At 37.0% G+C, this 24405-nt stretch overlaps 2 protein-coding genes across 2 annotated transcripts; both read right to left on the bottom strand.

Moving 5' to 3' along the window:
- Positions 1-1326: 1326 nt before the first annotated feature.
- Positions 1327-3419, bottom strand: LOC143585586 (uncharacterized). The gene is made up of 6 exons (XM_077067345.1): positions 3248-3419; positions 2540-2689; positions 1911-2058; positions 1730-1835; positions 1393-1491; positions 1327-1338 (listed from the first exon to the last, which is right to left on the bottom strand). The coding sequence occupies exons 1-6, from the start codon at positions 3417-3419 to the stop codon at positions 1327-1329; spliced, it is 687 nt and encodes a 228-aa protein (XP_076923460.1).
- An 8928-nt stretch (positions 3420-12347) lies between these two features.
- On the bottom strand, positions 12348-12845 carry LOC143585585 (uncharacterized). The gene has a single exon (XM_077067344.1). The coding sequence runs from the start codon at positions 12843-12845 to the stop codon at positions 12348-12350; it is 498 nt and encodes a 165-aa protein (XP_076923459.1).
- Between the last annotated feature and the right edge of the window lie 11560 nt (positions 12846-24405).

Here is a 24405-nt window from a genome sequence, read left to right as displayed (position 1 = left end):
TACTTTTGAACAATATGTGTTTTGTTTGGTTTGTTTTGGCCCGTTGGGGTTTTGTTCAAGTCTAACAATGCTGCATCCCATGAGTCTAGGGACGCTTGTTTGCAGTTGAATGAAAACCCGCATATGGCTGTTATCATGTAACATATCATCTCAACCATCATGTCTATCTAGTTTGTTTATATAGGATGGATTGGAACCTTTTTATCTATAACTAGAGGTGCACAAATCAGGTTTTTCAAATACGTTTTTCAAATACCTGGGTTAGGGTATGGAACCGGGTATTGGTAAAAACCGGGTCTCTAGAAACCATACCCTATGCATCGGGTTCTGGTTGGGTTTAAAACCGGGTATTTGAATACCCTATTTGTTGGTTTATTTCGGGCTTTTTTCCGGTATAGGTTGGATTTTTTTGAAAAGTTGCACTTTTTATCGGTATTTTTCGGGTACTTTTAATGTATTTTTTCGGATTTATATCGGGTATTTGAAATACCTGGTTGCGGGTATTGGAAAAACCCGGTTCCGGGTATGGACCTGGTTCGGGTTTTTGGGTATTACCGGGTACAAATCGGGTCCGGTTCGGGTTTTAGTACCGAAATGCATACCCTATCCGTACCCTACGGGTAGGGTCGGGTATTAAAAACCAGGGTATTAAAAAAGCCGGTTTCAAGTTTTTATTTCGGGTCCGGTTCCGGGTTCGGGTTTTTTGTGCACCTCTTATCTATATCTGGTTAAATCACATTCACCGTCTATTTGCGAGTTTCAATCGTTGTTCTTTGATTGTGTTTTCGAGTGTGCGTTTGATTATCAATATGGTATGCAAGAAAATTAACATGAATCAGAAAGCATAGGGCCATCACAAAACACAAACACTTAATTAAACACAAAAGATCATGTGTAAGAGCATCTAATTTGGCTTTGGTAATCAAGCTTTCCTATATATGACAATGACCTAATGCCAAAGATTCCATCTTACGTGGAAGTCCAAATAAAAGAATTTGTGCACATTGCGTGTCTATCTTCATTTCGAATAATTTTCAAACAACCTTCGTTGCAACCTCGATTATACAAGCTCTTGCGCCAGTAACTAATAGCAAAAAACAACTCAAAAAAATCATTTAAACAACCAGATAATAAATAGAGTTTGTTCCTTGGCGTGAGTTAACAAAAAAATGTTACCTTTTAAAAAAAGTTCTTTCGGCAGCAAGCGAGAATTGTGTTTTGCATTCAGTGTAAACCGGCCACATATATAAGTGAACTTTGTGAAGTCGTTTGCAACTTGTCAGTAGTGCGGGCTTTTACATATTCAGTTGGTGAATTGAGTTAGATTTATTCTGGGACCTAAATTTCAACAAAATAGCAGTTACTTAACGTAAGTAGCAAAAATATATATACCTTTGAGTTCTCTCTTGTGTTACCAATGCAGTTTTTTTTAGGAATACTAGCTTTAAGTCTTTTAACTCTAAAATTTGAGCTTCGTTCATACTTTGTAGCCTGTGAAAAAAAAAGCATTTATTTCGTTGAATATATGCACGAGTTTTGTTTTTAAAATTCTATTATGACAGGTAAACATAAGTTTTGCCTTCTTGGCAATCTTGTGCAAAAACAAAGCCCTGTGCTTCAATCGTGCAACCTAATTACAATATATATATATATATATATATATATATATAAGCGTTGTTTAAATATACTCAACGAAAATTCATAAATGGATGATTTGAAGCATGCACACCTTACTCAAATAACCGAATTCTAGCTTCTGCCTTTTGGTGGTTTGGTTTCGACTTCGGATAGGAGACCGTAACTTCTCACCTGCAATAACTAATGGCTTCTGCAGCCTAAGAGTTTATAAATGGAAAACATAATACATGAAATGAAATGAAAGATTACAGAAATGAACCTAGTTTAACAACCTTCCACAACCACCGCCCGAATGTATGTCAGACCGTCTGTTTTGCTTGGCCAAATGGCTAGCCGTAGGTTTCATGAACGATAAGTTGACCGAAGACTTTGACTTAGTTTTCATTTTATCTTGTGGAATTTGACTTTGATGCTTCTCACCTAATGAACACGGAAAACCAAAACAAAACCAGAAATAATCATGCATGCCTCATAAAATTGTATCTTCAATCATTGAAGCGCCAAAAAAAATTTAAACTTAATAAAGAGCTAAACAAACACCACTGAAACACTGTCTGCACACTTATCGTATGGGCGTATGACAGATAAAAAATGATCACATGACCATATATTAGTCATGTCATATAGTGCGTATGATGTGACAACTCTAGTTTGTACGGTTAATTTGACAATCATACAATCAGTATGGTGTGACATACACACTGGTATACACTTTTAGGGTGATGTTTGTATAACACCCCCTTTTAATATAGAAATTTAGAAACCCATACACATGGGTGGTCTCACCTATTAAACACTGTGTCACTTGACACATGTATATAACTTTTTAGCGTGTTATTTAAGTCTCTGATATTCGATTGATACTACAGGAAAAATATTGCTGGATCTGCTAGTGTCATACCTTTGACTTCTCTTGAGGTAGCTTTATAATCATTGTCACAATCTGAATTGCTAGATGTGCTAATAGCTTCTTTTTTTAAGGATCTGCTTTTGTAAGGTTTCCTAGGAATGGATTTGGCTGCCTTCATCAACTTCATCTTCAAAATAAAAGCTGAGATAAAATAAATGGGCATGTTAGAGCAAATCAACAAGTGTCACTTTGCTTGTTAGATAAAATTAATAAACATATTAATGTCATAATCATTTTTCGAAACAAATATAACAAAATAGGGATGTGCATGGTCGGTTTTGGGCTCAACTGAACCTATATTAAATATATCTTTTTGGGCTAAAAAACTATGATTCGGTTTTTAGGCTTAAATATTTAAGTTTTGGGCTTAAAACATACTTTGTTTTTCTAAAATCTATATTAAATTTTACGTAAAACTTCGAAAAAAGAAAGAAATTTAGTTTGCTTTTTTCGGTTTAGTTACATGCAAATCCAAGACGGAACCAAAAGTTTGGTTTTTACGAACACATAAGCCAAACTGTAAATTTTTGTTTCGGTTTATTACAAACGCGCCCAAAAATCAACTATTTTCAATTTGCATAAGTTCTTTCATGATTTATGAATGAAACCATTAGCAATCAAATCCGTTTATCAATCAAAAATCACAATTGAAACACCAAAAAAAAAAAGCGACAACATTCGAATAATCAAACGGCTTACGTGACGGTGGATATTCACTAGCGTATCGGAACCAGTTTTCTGCTTCTTCGGCCTCCGACTCCGTTTCTTCTTTATAAAAGTCATAATAATGAGAAGCATCAAACTCGTATCCTGAATCGATATCTTCTGAGAACGAGGGGTCGCCTCCGACCAACTCCTCCGTGATTCCCATTTCGGGTTCAGAAGGGAATCAACGGCGGACGGACGGACGGGCAGAAGGTTGAGTTTGAGAGAGAACTCCGATTGATTTGAAACCACCGAGTGTGGAATTACAGAGAGGTGGATATGCATGCATATTCATATTATTAGATAATAATAATAATAATAATATGAACCGCGAATTATTAGCGACGGTTGAAAATTAGCGACCACAATCATCTCCTTTGCTAACGGAATTTTGAAATAATGTGGCGCGGTTCCAACCGTATTAAAATATACTATACATTCATTTATATATTAATAATTATTTATAACTCGTTAAATTGAACATGTTGGGTACAAAATGATATGTTTTTCCGTTTAATTAAATATGTTCGCAAGTACAATAAGATGAAAAAAAAGTATACATTTTTGAATTAGTTATAGCTTTCGTTCTTGTGATTTGGCGAAAATCTATGTTCCGGTTCATAGATTTGTTTTGCCAACAATCTTATTTGGTTTTCATTCCTTGTCATTTTAGTAATTGAGACTAACATCATTACATTCTATGGTTAAATGGAAAAACATAATTTCCGTTACTATCGGTACAACTCTGGAAATGAGGTTTTGTCAAATTATGTGAACGAAAATCGTAATTTAATCAATATAGTATAAAGTTAACCGTTTGACCCATTTATTAGATCTTTTTTATTCAATGACTACTTGATTACAATCCAATTTACAGCCAGTCACTGAACAGTTGACTCATTGAGATAGATGAGTTGATGTATTTAAGTGTGTTTAGGCATGATTGATATATTTAATACAAATAGATATATGAGTCAGATTCTAGTTGATCAGTTTAACCCGTTAACACGATACAATTGTTGTCCCCGTTAAAAACGATTTAGATAAGAAACTCTAAATGGACTTTTAAAATGAGATTAATTGTATCGTGTTGACGGAGACTACTGTAAAGGTAGGGTACAATTGACGGAGATTAATTGCTGGCGGGTCAAGCCAAACAATTATTCGTGTCAAAGACATTATGCCTGTAAAGGTAGGGTACTAGATACACCATGTAAATAAGTCCTCCGCAAGGTTTCCACCCGCAGAGATTCACCCGCATGAAGAATACTCACTGCAGTAAGACACGTATCTGCTTTGGAGGAAAGAGTTGTCAAGTTATGAGAAAATAAACATAGCGGAAAACTCGTCGTGACAAGGCATAAACGAACACGTGGCAAGGAAAAGACCAACCATTGGTTAAGTATCATGGCACTGTGTACGAACGCACGTTGAACCAATGAGGAAAGGCGAGCGCGGTACCTGCCCATGACAAAGAATCCTATACGCCAGACTGTCCAACCAATCAGGAACCATTATCATGCACAACCAGAGAATAGAAGGTTCTATTGAGTGGGACAGCTTGCCCAATCCTTCTCCTTCCATTCAGCTATAAATACAATGAGAGGATTAACGGTAAAATGATCCACTCTCTCACGTTCAGATAAGAATATTCACTACTTACCATACCGATTCTCACGCCGGAGGGTGGTTACGAGAAGACCCGGATTCCCCTTCTCGTAATGAGCTCAGGGTGTTCGGTTTTGCAGGTCACCACAATCGGAGTTCTAAACCATTGTTAACAAGTAACACAGGGAAATACTAAGCCGAACCTATCCAGGATTGGTCTTGGTATTAATCCACCTTCAGTCGAGATATTAGGTTAAGCATACCAAGAGTTAACTTATTGTTTCTTCATTGACGCCATCCGTACCAGCTAGAACTGAACAACTTCGTAAAAAAAGCGTTATGAGTTCCGATAGACCTCTTCCTACGACGCCTCAGTCTTCCAACCGCGCAGGACCCATCCAAGATGGGTCCCCGGAAGGAAACATGAGGCAACGAGAAGATTATTTTGATATTGAACGACCACAACAAAACGCGTACTTCTGATTCGCATAAACCCGTTTTCCTCGTCAGATAAGTCCATTGTGACGGAAGACGAAGAAGAAGACCTAGTAACGTGGTTTAAGAAAAAATAAGAAAGAATCAGCATGGAGTTTGAGAAGAAGTTGGAGCAGCAAATGAGAAAACAAGCAAAAAGTATAACCCCACGGGCCATTGTTTTCTTAGAAAATGATCAAGAATCATCATATGATGATAGACATCTCCGACGCCGCGGGAGTGAAAGACCAGAGCCACAAAGACCAGTCAAAAAAACAAGGCAAAAGCCAGGAACAGTCTCCTAACCTGAGCCGGGTAGCTAGGTCAAGAAACACTTGAGCATCGAGAAAGAAGCATTGAGGACATAAGCGTAAGTGATGGAGAAAGCCCCAGACCAAGAGATCAAGCTCGGGGAAAAAAACACTTAAACTACTACCCGGACACTGGCGTATATTTCTCCAAACCTTATAAGCCAAAATAATTCGCTGAAAAATCAAAGTTCATTCAAAAGATTGCGGAAGCTCCACTACCTTCAAAGTCGAAGCTGCCATCCACGGTAGGGAAAAACGACGGGATGTCGGATCCAAGTGACCACCTGCAAAGCTTTATAGCATCCGAAGGGGTGTCGGACTAGACACTACCCATTTGGTGCCACATGTTTGCCCTATCCCTTCACCGTGCATCCATAGAATGGTTTTAAAGACTCCCGGAAGGTCCAATCACAAGCTTCGAAGACTTGATCGCAAAGTTTTCCCAACACTTTAGCCAACAGTGGAGACATGTGCGTGGCCCCGCTGATATATTAACCGTATTCCACCGAGACAACGAATCCATCGAGGATTTCATTACACAGTATAACATAGAAGGTCTCAAGATAGCAGGAGTAGGCAAAGACATGATGAGGGCCCCGCTTCCACCAATGAGTGCGAAATGACGACCTTAACCGATGCTTATCAGGAAGAAACGACATGACAAAGTTATGGGACTCCCTCATGTCAGCAGCCAAAGTCTACGCGGATACCGAAAAATCCTTAGGTGGACGGGGATACTTCCGGAATGACACCAAGAGTGAACCCAAAGGATATAAAGGTAACAAAAGAGACAAGGGGTCAATATGGTCTAGTTACCAACCCTCGATGGAACTGTCAGCACCAAGCCACGAGGCCACTGGTAGGGGAAAGACAAAATGACCAAAATCACGGGTTCAAGAATAGGGAGTGGACCCCATTTTCAAAACCCCAACACGAATCTTGGCGATAGAAAATGTCGACTTCCGGACGCCTAAACTAATCTTTAAAAGGAAAAATTTGGATAAATCAAAGTATTGTAAGTTTCATGAAGACATTGGGCATAACATTGACGACTACACAAACTTAAAAAACGAAAATGAAAACGCAGTAAAGTCCAGGAAGCTCGAACATTTGATCCTGGAGGCCAGGAAACACGCTAGGAATCAAGGGATAGGAAAGGACGAAGGTCCTCCAAGGAAACAGATAAAGAATCTACATAACCACATGATACAAGGCGGAAAACCCAAAGGGGAGAAAAGGCAAACACCAAGTAGTGAAGAATAGAAAGAAGAGCTTGCCATTTTTCCGCGAATCAAGGGAGGTCCATACTTGAAACAACCATCGATAAATAACCGCGTTGATCAGGCATTATCTAAGTACTTACATCTTCACAGACCAAGGCATTACTTCAGACATAATGTACCAACAATGTTTTGATCAACTAGACGTGGAAGATAAAGCAAGGTTAGAACCGGTCAACGCACCTGTGTCTGCGTTATCGAACGAAGTCACACATCCGCTAGGGCAAATGAAGTTCCTAGTAACGTTAAGCAACGAGAAAAATTCGAGGACCTAAGATGTAGAATTTCTAGTGTTGCCAGTTAAACCCAAGCACGATGTGATCATAGGAAGAGATGCAATAGGGGATTTTAATGCAAACCCATCCACCACACATGACATAATGGGCGTTCCCACACCAACAGGGATAACATTAATAAAACCAAATAAAGATTTCCTGGTCGCGGAAGGATCAAAACCCCAAAAGCACAGAAAACGGCCAGCAACATGGAACCCAAAATGGATGCTAAATGCTAAATTTTCAGATCAAACGATCACCATCGGAACTACGCTATCCAGCAATGTGAATTCGCCCATGAAACAATTATTGTTAAAGAACATAGATGTGTTTTCATGGCAGTTGGCCGACATGGTAAGAGTTCCGCGACGAATAGCGGAACACACCTTGAAAGTCAACCCAATGTTCACATGATTTGTTCATAAGAGACAAAAAAATGGGCCCGAGCAAACGAAGATAATGAACGATCAAGTTCATGAGTTGTTGAAGGCAGATATTATAAGGGAAATACGGTATCAAACATAGGTGGCAAACCCGGTGATGGTACCCAAAAGCAAATGGGCATGGAGAATGTTTATCGATTACAAAGACTTAAACAAGGCTTGCCCCAAAGATTGCTACCCACTGCCTAAATAGACTTAAAAGTGGACGCGGTTGCTCAATATCGTTTCAAATGTTTTTTTGGATGCATACAAGTGATACCATGAGATCCATGATGACCGTCGTTTTAGTCATTCAAAAACCCAATTAAACTAAATAGTTAGAGTAAGTAGGGTATCGTATCCACGAGGAGCATGTAGTCAGTATTACAAAGTTTGGTTGATTTTTAATATAAAATTAATTAACTAAGATGGACAAACGATGTCAAGCGAAAAGTAAAAGATTTTAAAAAACAATTTAATAAAAACAATATTATAAAAACGCAACCTCCTCCAGATTCCAGGTTCCAAGTTTCACACAAAACTAGTTTAATTAATTGGACACCACATAGACATGGTGTTGGAAAATCGGTTAATTTAAGTAATCAAAAACAGATCTTTGTCATCGGATCTTTTATAGCTTAATTACCCTATTACTAGTGTGAATCAACCTACTCTATGTCACCCAACAAGCTACTAGGTTTTGTCAATAACCGAACAAGTTGTAAAGCAAGGATTACTAACACACGTAAATATTTTAAATAAACCAACACATCAATTTGTTTATACAACATTGTCAATGTCAAAAACAAATCCAAACATGACTAAAACTGAGAAAAGTGTTAAAACCCTATGAACCGTTCACCTGGAGGAAACCACATTGAGTTTAGCCTTGCATCTTAATAGTGAATAGATGCTATTTTCATTCTTGGTTTCCGTAGCCAAGCAGGCTGCTGCTTGCCTCTGGTTCTTTGTCCGCCGCCAAAAAAAACCCTTCCGATTCCCCCATAATCAAACTTAGTCTGCCCTCTTTAGGGTCCACCTTGTAGTCTTTTTTTTCAAAGCCCATGCACGACCCACAAGAACGTATGTTGAAGTCCAATTGAATGTATGATTTAAAATTATGTTGAAGTCCAACCCTTATTATTTAGTGCATGAGAGAATAATATTCTCTTTTTCTTGATCTACACGTGCACACACAAAACACACTTCAAAGTTCCTTTATTCCTTGTATTTTTTTTATTATTATTATTAAATAATGCGCGCATCAAACCCAATCTTCCTGAGACTATAAAGCAAGCTCATAAATGTCACCAATTTGTATCTTTAACGCTTAATGACCTGAAATACAAGTAAAGCTTGAAGTACCAAAGTTCACATAATATTTAAACTAAAAGTAAACAAATAACATAATATAATACATGACTTTTACCGAACCATCACATCCCCAAACTTATCTTTCGCTTGCCCTCAAGCAATCTATCATGAAACACATACACCTCGATCGATGGTTCATCAATTATTATTATTAATACTAGTGAGGTAAAAGGGCATACCCAATTTCCAAGAACTGACACTGTCAAGGTTGATAACCCACCAAATAATTTAATGATACGTTTTTAAACTATGGAATCGCCTTAACGAGTGTACTTTGTTTCGGTTAAGGCACACATGGTCATACCCCTCATAATATAATATCCCTCCTCTCGGTTCAATATCTGGACCAGCAAAAGATGTGAATCAATAACCCTATTACTAGTGTGAATCAACCTACTCTATGTCACCCAACAAGCTACTAGGTTTTGTCAATAACCGAACAAGTTGTAAAGCAAGGATTACTAACACACGTAAATATTTTAAATAAACCAACACATCAATTTGTTTATACAACATTGTCAATGTCAAAAACAAATCCAAACATGACTAAAACTGAGAAAAGTGTTAAAACCCTATGAACCGTTCACCTGGAGGAAACCACATTGAGTTTAGCCTTGCATCTTAATAGTGAATAGATGCTATTTTCATTCTTGGTTTCCGTAGCCAAGCAGGCTGCTGCTTGCCTCTGGTTCTTTGTCCGCCGCCAAAAAAACCCTTCCGATTCCCCCATAATCAAACTTAGTCTGCCCTCTTTAGGGTCCACCTTGTAGTCTTTTTTTTCAAAGCCCATGCACGACCCACAAGAACGTATGTTGAAGTCCAATTGAATGTATGATTTAAAATTATGTTGAAGTCCAACCCTTATTATTTAGTGCATGAGAGAATAATATTCTCTTTTTCTTGATCTACACGTGCACACACAAAACACACTTCAAAGTTCCTTTATTCCTTGTATTTTTTTTATTATTATTATTAAATAATGCGCGCATCAAACCCAATCTTCCTGAGACTATAAAGCAAGCTCATAAATGTCACCAATTTGTATCTTTAACGCTTAATGACCTGAAATACAAATAAAGCTTGAAGTACCAAAGTTCAAATAATATTTAAACTAAAAGTAAACAAATAACATAATATAATACATGACTTTTACCGAACCATCACATCCCCAAACTTATCTTTCGCTTGCCCTCAAGCAATCTATCATGAAACACATACACCTCGATCGATGGTTCATCAATTATTATTATTAATACTAGTGAGGTAAAAGGGCATACCCAATTTCCAAGAACTGACACTGTCAAGGTTGATAACCCACCAAATAATTTAATGATACGTTTTTAAACTATGGAATCGCCTTAACGAGTGTACTTTGTTTCGGTTAAGGCACACATGGTCATACCCCTCATAATATAATATCCCTCCTCTCGGTTCAATATCTGGACCAGCAAAAGATGTGCTAGTATCTCTCTGCCCTCAATACCAAGTATGAACACAATGTAATAAGCTTGGGAGCAAGTCATATCTCCACCCATATAAATGCTTTGACACAAATGCAAATCAAGAGGGCTTAAAACGGGTTGTAGCGGGGCTAAGTGTAAGGGTATGGAAGGGAATTTTTAAAGTAGCTCAAACGATCCGATCCGACTTATTACAAAACAACTAAATAAAACTGACATAAATAACTGACCAATTTATTCCAACGACTAAACAACTAAACAAACTCACTGACTTTCATTTACAACCAATACTGACTAGAACATTGACTCTTTTTGAGCTTTTCATCATTTTTTTATTTTTTTTTTCTCTTTTTTTTGTTTTTTTTATTTTTTTTTTCTTTTTGAAGCATAATAAACACAATACTTAATACATCTTATTGATTAATAACAAAGAAACCTATTAAGCCGGATCGTCTCGTAATATAACATTGGGATTTATTGAATGAAAGAATAGGTCCATCAATGTTTTCTAAGGGAACCAACCCCCCGCCCCTCTCATTATCCACGCTCATATATATAACGCATGAGGCCCAACCCCCAATACCCACACTCGCACTCATCCAGACGAGGCTTAACCTAATTGCCTCTATCACTTTTGCATTCATGCCAAGCTAAGATCTTGAAATGCATGAGACAACCAAGTTCTAGATATTATGGGCATGCTGGTTACTCTCTATAATGACACTCAAATAACATGTGTATATACTATATATTATATGTGTATTATATATAAAGCAAATCTCACACACGTACCGGAGGAATTAGGTTGCCAATATGAAACATGTGTACCTGTCCCCATGACTCGTTATCCTCATCTAAACGGTCCATTTTAATTTTCTATTTTTGAAAAACATTTGCACGGGAAGACTTTCGAGAAGCTTAAAAACTTACAATGACCAAAGACCTCTACTTGGCATTAATAATAACAATTAACAAGTTACAATTTTGACTTTTGCGCACAATCAAGGTACTCTAAGGCAAAAAAATTTAATTTTACCCCCATCCCCGCACTTGAGGTTGTCATTGTTCTCAATGTTTCAAATTTAGCAATTAAAATATATTATTGAGGATAGGGTTAAAATAGACTGATCATAAATTTTAAAACCGGGCTTAATGTGATGGTCCTAAAAATTATAAAACTATACAATTACACTTTTAACAATAAAACTAATAAAATAAAAAGAATTATGAAAGCAAAATCACCTAATAAGAAAAATAAGCCACTCAAATATACTCGTACTTGCGCTCAACGAACCTGGCTCCTCGTATCACTCAACAGAACCTACAAACTCTCACACGTGTAGAAGCACACTTCTCACAACTGTTAGGATAGGTCTTTTAAACCATTTGCAAAACCGTTAATTTTAATTACCAACCCAAATTAATTAAATTTCATAATTAAATTTGTTAAACTAGTAAAATTGTTAAAAGACCTAACTCACTTTCGTAGAAATCACGATTGCATTTAGCGTATGCAATAAGCCCTTTAAACCCCCCGGTAGCCCGGGTGGACGAGTGAGGTCTCGTGAGGGTTTATAGGAAACTACACCCACAAAGTTTTAAATACAACATAATATACACGTACCTGAATACAAGGTCGGGTTGCCTCTCGGTTAGCGCTAAATTTTTGTTAAGGTCTTCAGCCGGACCATACCTGATGTGCCATTCATGGTGGTCTCGTAGGGTGCTTGCCTCCTTCCGCTCCTATACTTGTTCTACTCTCGATTTTTCCCAGACCTGATCATAAAATTTACACATTTCTCTGTAACAATCAAACTCCACCTTTTTTCTTCTTCTCCTTCTTGACTTCTTCTTTACCTTCTTTTCATTTAACCTGTCAATCATAAAACATTATTTCTTTTCTGTTTGATTCTCCTTCTCAGGAGATCCACACATGTCAGTTTTATGATTAAACGAATTAGGAAACATCTTTAAACTCATTTTCTTTTCCCCAAACCTCATTCTAATCGTTCCCTCAGCACAATTAATAATAGCCTTTGTTGTAGCTAAGAACGGTCTACCCATAATAACAGTCGGTTGTATATTATTTACACAATCAAGCACGAGGAAATCCACAGGGTAATAAAATTCACCAACTTTTACAATCACATCCTTTACAATCCCCCTAGGACACTTAGGAGTTTGATCAGCCAACACCACCGCTGTTTTAACTTTTTGTAGTGGCCCAAAATCATACTGATCATACAAACTTCCCGGTAAAATACTTACACAAGCTCCAAGATCCAATAAAGCCCTATCTAATTTAAAATCACCTATTTGTATTGAAATAATAGGTGTTCCTGGATCTTGAAGTTTTGGGGGAAGGGTACCCATCAAAACAGCGTTCATATTAGCTGTTAAATCAAGTTGTTTAGGAAACATGTGACGTCACTTGTGGGTACTTAACTCTTCTAAACACTCAACATGATCAGGGCTCGCTTTAATTTGTTCAAGCAACGGTTTATTTTCACTTTTTCAAAATTTTCCCACTTTTCACTCTTAGGTTGTTCTCGTTTACTTAAATTTTTCGGTGCAAGTAAAGCCACTGGAAATGGAACTTTCACATTCAAATTACTAATTTCAGAAAAAATGTTATTTGAATCACTTTCAGACTTTGTAAAACTTTTAACTTCCTGATCATGTTCACTATCACCCTTAGACTCGGTTATATCATTCACCCCACCCTCAACACATTGTGGTGACTGAGTTTCAACAATAGAAATTTCAGAAAGAGGACGAGTACTTACCTCATTTATGTGGACACTCGTTGTGTTAGACGATTTGTGAGCTGGACATATCTGAGTGTCACCACAAAGCTTACCTTGATCTCTTCTGATAAGTGCCACTTCTTTAGTTAACTGTTCAACCTGCTGTGACAATGCCTTGATTTCCTTATCTCTGATCTCGTTGCCTTTTTGAATATCCATCATTAACTCAATAATTGTATCCAATTTTTCATTGATGGAGTTATCATCCGACCCATGCTGACCCGTTTGCCTATTCCCTTGATTCTGCAAGTTTCTTTGATAGTTACTTTGACTTCCTTCATAGCAATTATGAATTGGTGTCTAAAAAGATCTTGCATTCTGATGTGGTGGCTCGAACAGTGAGGCGTTCTTTGGTACTATAGGCACAAAATGACTGGCAACTCCTCTAACTGGGGCTCTGTGATTCGCCCTAGGCCACCCCATCCATGTACACATCCTGACCCTGCTGTCCTCCATAATGGTTCTTTTGATCACCATTATCCTTTTGCCGACCCAACTTGACACGATTCTGACCTCTTTGATTAAATTGTGGCACTCGAGGCACAAACTCATCATATTCATATTGGTTTTGGGTTTGAGAATGTGGCAGGTCAAAGTTTGAAAATTGTGGTTTTTGTGTGAATGGTGGGTATAATGGGCTGCATGGTGGACTTTGATTACTGTAATAACTCATAACCGAACTACACGTATGCCGCCGACACTATAATAAGTTCCTGCACAAGCAAAGACAAACAATACCAAGTGTAATACTGAACTTAAACAAATCGAAATAAAAAGAAAAATATTTTTGGATTTTTTTTAATATTTTTAGTTTAAAAAAAATTAATCAAACAAGCAACGCATCACTAAGCGCACTAGCTCCCCGGAAACGGCGCCATTTTGATGAACGTCGTTTTAGTCATTCAAAAACCCAATTAAACTAAATAGTTAGAGTAAGTAGGGTATCGTATCCACGAGGAGCATGTAGTCAGTATTACAAAGTTTGGTTGATTTTTAATATAAAATTAATTAACTAAGATGGACAAACGATGTCAAGCGAAAAGTAAAAGATTTTAAAAAACAATTTAATAAAAGCAATATTATAAAAACGCAACCTTCTCCAGATTCCAGGTTCCAGGTTTCACACAAAACTAGTTTGATTAATTGGACACCACATAGACATGGTGTTGGAAAATCGGTTAATTTAAGTAATCAAAAACAGATCTTTTTCATCGGATCTTTTATAGCTTAATTATTTTATTACTAGTGTGAATCGACCTACTCTATGTCACCCAACAAGCTACTAGGTTTTGTCAATTACCGAACAAGTTGTAAAGCAAGGATTACTAACACACGTAAATATTTTAAATAAACCAACACATCAATTTGTTTATACAACGCTGTCAATGTCAAAAACAAATCCAAACATGACTAAAACTGAGAGAAGTGTTAAAACCCTATGAACTGTTCACCTGGAGGAAACCACATTGAGTTTAGCCTTGCATCTTAATAGTGAATAGATGCTATTTTCATTCTTGGTTTCCGTAGCCAAGCAGGCTGCTGCTTGCCTCTGTTCTTTGTCCGCCGCCAAAAAAAACTCCCCCTTCCGATTCCCCCATAATCAAACTTAGTCTGCCCTCTATAGGGCCCACCTTGTAGTCTTTTTTTTCAAAGCCCATGCACGACCCACAAGAACGTATGTTGAAGTCCAACTGAATGTATGCTTTAAAATTATGTTGAAGTCCAACACTTATTATTTAGTGCATGAGAGAATAATATTCTCTTTTTCTTGATCTACACGTGCACACACAAAACACACTTCAAAGTTCCTTTATTCCTTGTATTATTATTATTATTAAATAATGCGCGCATCGAACCCAATCTTCTTGAGACTATAAAGCAAGCTCATAAATGTCACCAATTTGTATCTTTAACGCTTAATGACCTGAAATACAAATAAAGCTTGAAGTACCAAAGTTCACATAATATTTAAACTAAAAGTAAACAAATAACATAATATAATACATGACTTTTACCCAACCATCAATCCACACGGCGGAGAAAGATCAAGACAAACATCTTTTCGCACAGACAAAGGCACATTTTATTACAAAATGATGCCATGTTGATAGAAAAATGTGGGAGCCACATATCAACGCCTGATGGATGGACAGTTCGACGATCAGATTAGGAACAATCTCAAAGTATATATGGATGACCTAGTCATCAAAAGCCTGAAAGAGGATCAAACGCTTCGAGACATCGAAGACACTTTTCAAAAGCTACGGAAGATAACTATGAAGTTAAAACCAAGTAAATGCTCGTTCAGAATGGAAGAAGGCAAGTTCCTTGGAGTTATAGTAACGAAAGATGAGTTTAAAGCCAATCCTGAGAAAGTGCAAGCAGTCTCCCGCATGCCGTCACAAAAAAATCGCTGAAAGAACTCCAAACCCTGAACAGGAGGTTGGTAGCTATGAACAGGTTCTTAGCGAACCACATAACCAAATCATTCCCATTTATAGCAACATGAGAAATTGTCTAAAAAAGTCTCAATTCTGATGGACGCCAGAAGCTGAGCAAGCTTTCTAAGAGGTGAAGAAATGTTTGATAGAGTTACCAACGCTGACCGCCCCACGGAAGGGTGAAGAATTAACCATGTACTTATCCGAATAAGCCAGAGCAGTTGGAGCAGTACTACTAGTGGATCGAGAAAAAATTCAGTAATTTACTAGGTTAGCAGAACTCTGATAGACGCGGAAAGAAGGTACCCCATAATGTAAATAGTGGTTTTAGCATTGGTATACTGTTCAACATGCCTCTACAGATACTTCCATGGCCTTCCAATCAATGTGCTGACAAAGTATAAAATTCACAATGTGCTCCGCAAACCAGATTTCTCAGGCTGACTGGCAAAGTGGGTTATTGAGCTAGGAGAACACACTATTCAATACAAGCCTTGACCAACAATCAAAGATCAGTTGTTGGCAGATAACATTGCGGAAGTGCCATTCGAGAAAGAAGATGAGTGTAAAGCGGAAGAAGAGCCAACCACAATACTAGAAGAAAGTGAAGCTTGGATGTTGTTCACAAATGGAGCATCCAATGATGAAGAATCAGGGGTAGGCTTGAAACTGGTAAGCTTCGGGAAGCAAGAGTTCACGTACGCCATCCGCATGGACTTTAAAATTACCAATAACCAAGAGGAGTACGGAGCCTTCCTTGTCGGCCTACGCATAGCCAACAAATTTGGCTCACAACACGTCGAAGCACACGTCGACTCAATTCTCATAGCTAGTCAAGTCAATGGCTCATACGAAGCAAAAGATGAAGTCATGGCATCGTACCTAGAACAAGCCAAACAGTTGATCCAGAAATTTAAAACGTGCAGAGTGAAACACATCAAGCGGAGCGAGAACCAGCCCGCATACACAACCACGAGTTTCGAACACCTAGAAATTGAAGTGCGAGTGGAAACTCTATCGAAACTATCAGTATGAGCAAGACACGTGTGCATTACGCAAACCCTTGAAGATTCATAATCAAGGCATACCTATCAGAGGGAATCCGTCCGCGGTAGAGGGCGGAAGCCCAAAATGTAAGGCACAAAGCCTTACAGTACTAGCTGAGAGACGAAAGATGCCAATTATCTGATCCGGGAAATCCATGAAGGGATTTGTGGATCAAACGCGGGACCAAGAATGGTAGTGGTAAAGATCACTAATTCGGGCTACTACTGGCCCGACATAGACATGGATGCCGTGAAAGAGTTGCATAAGTGCGACTCGTGCCAACGGCATGCATCCAACACACTCCGACCCAAGAACAATCTGATCCCAGTCTCTTCCGCGTGACCATTTCAAAAGTGGGCCATCGGTATTATGGACCATTCCTTAGAAAAACTAGACGGGCCACCAATTCCGAGAACATGGAACGCGTCACAGTTGTGAAATGTTATCTTTAAAAAGTTAATGTGCTAAACGGGTCGAGGGCCATTGTACTTTTGAGTTAATAAAATCCTTTCTTATTATTAGTCTGTTCAAGCATATTTATATGACGTTTACAAACAAGCGCATAACAGAAAAGAAAATATGAAAAGATCAACAAAATAAACTATAAGGACTTATATAATGGGTCTTGTTATTCTATTTGGAGAGCACTGCTTAACAAGGATAAAGGTAATCCCGACATGAGAAAGTCCAAGATGACATTGTTGAAGAAAGAATTAGATATCTTTACGTTGGTTAAAGGTGAAACATTCGCTCAGCTGATTGAAAGATACCGTCATCTGGTGAATGAGATGAAAAGGATGGGTATTGATAGACTTGATTATGAATACATTGATAAGTTAGCTGATGCTTTTTCTGAAGAATGGGAGACATTCATAATGATTCAACAATCTAATCCCGTTGATTATGCACGTCTCACACTTGCTAGATTCATTGAGAAGCTGGAGGCACAAGAATTAGAGTTGAGGAAGAAACAGAAAATGAAAAGTTCGGCTGCTGTGCAAGATATTTGGCTTTACTATAAAAATCCTACTTCAAGTCTAAAGATTCAAACTGCTTTCTACACTGAAGGAACTGCATTTGTGGGAAATTCATTGGGTGGATCTCAAGCTACTCAAACTCCACAATATTCAAGTAGCTATTCTGAAACTTTGCCCACCGATCAGAACACTTCGCAAAAGAACCAAAATCTTGAGGTTTTACATTGTAATATTGCTGTAAATCTCAAGAATTCAAATGGTTTATCTGCTGATAATGTCAAAGAGCATATGACATTTTTTGGATGTGTCTTGGAGTCATATGAAGGTTTGGTTGCTGGTAGAATTGGCAAATACAACATGACAAAAGAAGATTATGAACAAATAAATCCTAAGGAGATGGAAATGCTTGACATAAAATGGTGCATGGCAAGTGTCATCTGAAGAGCTCAAAGGTTCAAAGAAATTACTTGGAAAATTGTCTTGATGGTACATCTTCAAAGTTAAGTTTTGAAAAATCCAAGGTGAGATGCTTTCGATGTAAGGAAAAAGGGCATTTCAAAAGGGAGTGTACAAAAAGAATGTTGGGGATAGTAATGCCAATCCATTTGAAAGAGATTACAATCGGCAAGCTATTTACCATCAAATTTTTCCTTACAAGTCTTCTGATGCTGGAAAGAAACCAATGGAAGCTGAAGCATCAACTTCAAAAGCATTATGCTACTCAAGTGGATGAGGGATTCAATTGGAACAACTATGTTCAACAAGCTAATGTTGCTGAATTCTTTGAAGATGATGAAAAATTGGAGCAGGTTAAAAAGGTGATAGCTGAGGTAGCCGAGGAGGTAGTTGAGGTAACCGAGGAGGTAGTAGCTGATGAGGTGGTTGCTGAAATCAAAGAAGAGATTTAGGATGTTGATTCATGCTCATATGACATGATTCATTTGTGACAATCGAGCTTTTTAAGACTAATACCGTGCTAATGTAATATGTGTTTATCGTGTAATATGATATTATGGAAAATAAACGAACAATATTTTAGTCTAAAGACTCCAAGAACATGAGCATTATATTTTATCGTGTTCAAGAATTTATATTTTTACACGTATCGGATACTACTCAAAACTGACACTGACAGCGACCCGGGTAAGGTTAAAAGTCCAAATAAATTCCTAAACATCGGGAATGAACAAAAATAATATAAATTCAGTAAATATATTAATATTAAGTCATAATCATAATTTTAGAATGTTCGATTCACGAAATTTAGAAAATAAGCGAGTAGAAGCCGGTACCGCTCACCGTAAGGACCCGAAACCAACCAACTCCAAAATTTTACATCTTTATATGGTTTCGAAGATAATTTTACAAGGAACCCAAATATGTAATTGGTTTTACATAAAGCTAATCCTAACTAGTTGTATTTTATAAAATAAGATCAAATGGGTAAATAAAAAACATGTTTATCAAATGAATAAAAAAAATATAACCACCCCACTACCTCCCTTAGCCGTCCACCTTCATCCTAAACCTAGATTGAGTGTGTTGTAAGCCTTTTGTTATTCCAAGTAAACACACAATGCATGCATAAAGACACATGTCCCTTGGAAATCTTATTATAACACACTTCATCTCCCAACACAAACCACCACCCCACTCCTTTCTCTCCCTCCCTCCTTCTCACGGCCGAAACCCACCCCCACCACTTTCTCTCTCCTTAATTTTCATATTATCATACATAATATACTCAAAAATCTCATATCAAATCAAGAAAGTGTTGGGAAAAACGACCACCTAGCCACGAACGATAAACAAAAAATTGCGGAATTAATCTTTGTTTGGCTAAACTTTTTCCCGACCCGAATGAACCAATGAGGATGAAAACAAATAGGGTAATTTAAAAGTAAAAGTGACACAATAATTTTAGCGTGGAAAACCTCTCAAGGCGAGAGTAAAAACCACGGGACTACTAGAGCCACTTCAAATCCACTATCACCAATAATGAGTAATACAAAGTTCTTCTCTAGGTAAAACTAGAGGCATACACAAAACATCATATACTTGGTACAAACAATCTTCAAGTATATGGAATCAAACTACAAAAGAGTAACGAGTAAGAGGTATCACCAACGAGAGAACGAGTCGATCTCTGGCACGTCCCTTATCTTCACAAAACACCAAAAAAATTGAGCACCAAAATTAATCTCTTGTCTTCGTCTCAGTTAGTTTGTTGACGGCAGAATAAATAATACTCCAAAGAGAAATAATGTTCTTTTCGTTGAGTGTTGGCAGAATTAATACACCACACACCAAAATAAAAACCCTTAACATATAATTTTGTTTCTTGAAGCCCACGTAGAGGGTTTGTGATCACAAGGCCCAAACAAAATCAATATGTGGTTGTGGCATATACTGACAAAAAAAAACGTAACATATATTTGTTTTTTTTCTTTTCTTTTAATAATAATAATAATAGAATCCATGAATAGGGCTGTCACTTTTACCCGAAACCCGACCCGAGAAAACACGTACCCGAACCCGAACTAACCCGACCCAAAAAACCCGAACCCAAGAAAAGACTAACACGAACCCGAACCGAAATAATTTGGGTTGATTCTCGGGTTTGATTTATAAGTTTCGGGTCAACCCGAATAACCTGAATAAACTTTTGGTTTTGAAATTAAATATATTTTTTGATATAATAGGCTAAGTCTTAGTCACTAACGTTATCAGAATCTGTACCTAATCGATTGTTATCATTACAACTAGTATATATCGATTGTTTATTGTTATTTATGTTTTTCGTTTATTACTAATAGCAACCGTAATCGAACTATCAAATAACATCCGATTGAAGACGATTATGGTTTGAGTTAGTACTCTTCTTTTGGATTGTTTTATCAAGTTATGTTGGTTTATTATTTGATTATTTGCTTATGACCAAAGAATAATATGTTATTTAAATTTTTGAATTGTAGTTTTTTAAACATGTATGTTTTTTGTTTGTTTTCTAGGATACTCGAAACCTGATTAACCCAACCCGAATAAACCCGAACCCGAAAAACCCGTGAGAGATTCGGGTTGGGTTTTGGGTCAAGATTTAAAACTTTGAAACCCGAAGAACCCGACCCGAAAAACCAGAAACCCGAAAAACGAACCCGAAAAACACCCCTACCCATGAAGGTAAAGATTGTTTTCGGGTTTTCTCATGGGCAAAAAATACCCCAACAGAAAGATGAGTTAGAAGCAAGGTTAAGAAGATTCAAGCTTGAGCAAACACTTAGAGACCATCAAGCTTACTCCCTTTTACCTCTCTCTCTCTAAAACCCTAAGGTAAAAATCCGAAACCCTAGTTTCATTCTTTAAGTTTTGGATGCAAAATACTTGTTCTTGCATCTTAAAAGGGTTCACACAAACAACCAAACCCTTAAAACTCATGTGAAAATGGAAGATAACAAAGTGAGTATCTATGCATGTATGACCCGTGGGTTGTTGTGTGTGTATGTGGAACCCGAATCCACATATGCATACATACACATATGTATATCACTTCCATATTCATATTTTTGAGCTTGGTTTGGTGATTTTAATATCTAAAAGATTAAAAATGAGTTTAAAAAGTGTGAATACAAAGATATATATGTATATATATATATATATAGAGAGAGAGAGAGAGAGAACCGTGAGTTAGAGAGAGAGTAAGAATATGTATACTTTCAAATGGTTAATGTTACATGAATGTGTGTATTTTGATGAGGTATACTTGAATATTGATATGTATGTTTAAAGACTGATAATACATATATGATTAAAATGAGATTTAATATGATAACATTACAAGATTGGTAATAATATTAACTTAGATATATGTTCTTGTTGATAGAAACATATAAACTATACATGCATGTAATCTACTTAAGATTGTTATGTGAAACTTGAATTGTTACTAGTAAACTTGTTAATATTATTTTGAAAATGGTTGACAAAGATTAATAAAATAATAATGATAGGTTGAAAAACAAGTAAGTAAAAAGTATACAAAAAAGTTGTCGTAAAAAGCTAGGGTAAATCTTGGAAAAGTAATATTTTGACATATACTAGTGAAAGTGCCCGCACTTTGCGGCAGGGACCCAACGAAGATTCGATCGGTATGGGTTCAATTAGTATGGTACCGGAATTTTCTATAGCAAACTTTATATTCATTATAATTTACGATACAAGAAATAAGTAATTTATATTACAACATTATCAAAATTTGGGGATTACTTAGCTGGTTGATGTACAACTACAAGTCAATGATATACAATTTGTTATGTATTGGCTTATTGGCATGGTTAATTTGTTATGTATTGGCTTATTGCCTATTTTCTTCTCATACTTTGTATTCTCTTTTTTATCTATCACGCAATGTGATATTGTTTTATAAAATTATATACACCTTTCGAAAATTGAAACAAACTCTCTCATTGGTTCTATGTCATCTAGTTAAGTACACTAAAGGTTATATGTTATACCAATAAGGCTATGCGTAGTGGAGAGACTACAAATGTGGGCAAATTATGACACGTGGCGTCCAGTCAGCAAAGGGTGTGAATTTATTTTTGGGGTGTAATGGTGTAGGGGCTTACAAGCTGGGCACACAGTATCTTTTTTTATTATTTTCTTTTATTATAACTAAACTAATCAAATAAAAACCAATTTATTTAAATAATTAAATAAAAATGCATTAAAATTAAAAGAAATACAAAAAAAAAAACATAACTAAAAATATAAAAAAACATAACTAAAGAAAAAAATAAAAAAAAAACATAACAAAAAACATACTAATATCCGTAATATTTGCGCATTTTTTCACGTCGTCGTTGAAACAATAATGTGGCTTCCTCGTGAAACCCCTCCGCTTTGAGGGATTCGTAGTATTCTTTCATTTGACGTAATTCCAACGTCTGGTTCAGCTTTTCTTGTTGTTTGTTGGATGCTCGAAGGCCGTTTCCTATTTCCGTGGCATTTGTTTCAAAACGACCGACCAACTCGTTTATTTCATCGGGCGCCGTATTGAATCGTGTTGACGACGAACCTTCCCCCGTATTTTTTCTCGATCTCCCCCGTGGTCGAGGAAACTCCTCTACTTCTTCGTCGTCGGCTATATTAACATCGTCGGCTAAATTAATCGTGTCGTCCAAGAAGAAGCTACGAGCGTCAGAGGGTGTGTTTGGTGTGCTCGGATTTGTCGACGACGATGTCTTCGACCATTTTGAAGGCCGGGATGAGCCGGTTCGTCGGGCGACCGGAACGGTTGGTGTCCCGTTCCATTTCTCGGGCCGCTCAACAGTTTGGCCCTGAGTGGGCGTGGGATCGGGCGAGAATTGGGCGCGAAGGGGCTAGAACACCGCCCCCTGGCGATAAGTGGGCGAAAAGGGGCGGGGATGGGTTGTATTTGTCGCCGGATGGTTTAGAAAATAATAATATTATATTTAAATGGCCGTTGACAACGGTCAAATGTAAAAAAAAATAAAAATTAATTAATATAAACATATATCATTCTTCTCTATTTTATGTCCATTTTATACACAATTCATACCCAAATTCTTACAAAAAAAATTAGCAAAATGAATCCTAAAACAACCCGAACAAACCGAACTTACAATGGAACTCGATGAACCTAAACCAACCGAGCTATCCGTTTCAATTTTCCGACCCGAACCTAAACATGTACGTTAACTATCTTAGCCCCCAAAACACAATGCCGGAGTTCGGGTCTACACCACCGGAGTCGGAGCCGGGTGACGGTGTGATGTGCTCAAAACAGTCAATTAAATATTAACTAAATTAAACAAGTAATAAAACTAGACCTAAGACTCAACTAAACAAAACACCGGCAAGTGAACCGGTCAATTGTACTAACCTAAGTAAGTCCGGAATATCGAACCCACAGGACTCTGTAAATTACGTAAATTAACTAATTAGACTCGACTTACGACACGACTATTTATTATTAATGTTTTAAGGGGGTTTTTAAACTAATATTAAACTAAGAAAGTAAATAAACAAGTAAACGAGAAACAAGTAACTAAACACAAGATCGAAACCAAATAAAGAAGGAATCTACCTATGTAAAAATCCCATGCATCAACTGTCATCAAGCAATGGACAAATAACATGATTATGAAAACTGATTTCTAGACATATTCATCTAATAAACCCTAAAGAACCATTGACCGAATCAAATGAAATTCCAAAGAACAATTATTAGATTATTAAGCAATCAGTATTATTGATTTCCGCAAAGTCATCAATTAGGGTTAATTAATAGTATCTTAGGCAAGCAATCTCACGAAACACTAAACCCTAGATAACTTGACAAGCTGAACATGACATCATGAAAAAAAATCAACACAATAAGCAAGAATATTGTCAATAACTATCCTAGCATGCAATTGACCAAGACACATGAACAACTCCTCACCTTACAGCTATTGGAATTTAGCAAAACATTCAAAATTCTAATCAACCATCAACAAGATTCTATGATCAAACGGACCCATTTAATCACAAAAATCAAAAAACCAAATAATGATTAAACATAAACCCTAAATCTAAAGAACACAATCAAAAGATAAAAGATCTATGTGAAGCAATAGTTAATAATCAACCAAGATAATAAATACTTATACGCATC

The sequence above is a fragment of the Bidens hawaiensis genome, unplaced genomic scaffold, assembly GCF_021521415.1.
Source record: "Bidens hawaiensis isolate Kalapana, Puna unplaced genomic scaffold, B.hawaiensis_p1.1 tig00033893_1, whole genome shotgun sequence".
NCBI lineage: Eukaryota > Viridiplantae > Streptophyta > Magnoliopsida > Asterales > Asteraceae > Bidens > Bidens hawaiensis.
Note: the sequence above shows the minus strand (reverse complement) of the source record. Positions and strands in the feature narration are given on the sequence as shown.

Bases quoted from the DNA above. Each gene is read 5' to 3' on its own strand.
- LOC143585586 (XM_077067345.1), bottom strand. From the start codon at position 3,419: ATGGGAATCACGGAGGAGTTGGTCGGAGGCGACCCCTCGTTCTCAGAA. The intron at 2,059-2,539 runs GTATGACACTAG...CGTGTTCATTAG, and splicing joins TACCTCAAGAGAAGTCAAAG to GTGAGAAGCATCAAAGTCAA. The intron at 1,492-1,729 runs GTGTGCATGCTT...TTTTTTTCACAG, and splicing joins AATTCGGTTATTTGAGTAAG to GCTACAAAGTATGAACGAAG.
- LOC143585585 (XM_077067344.1), bottom strand. From the start codon at position 12,845: ATGAACGCTGTTTTGATGGGTACCCTTCCCCCAAAACTTCAAGATCCA.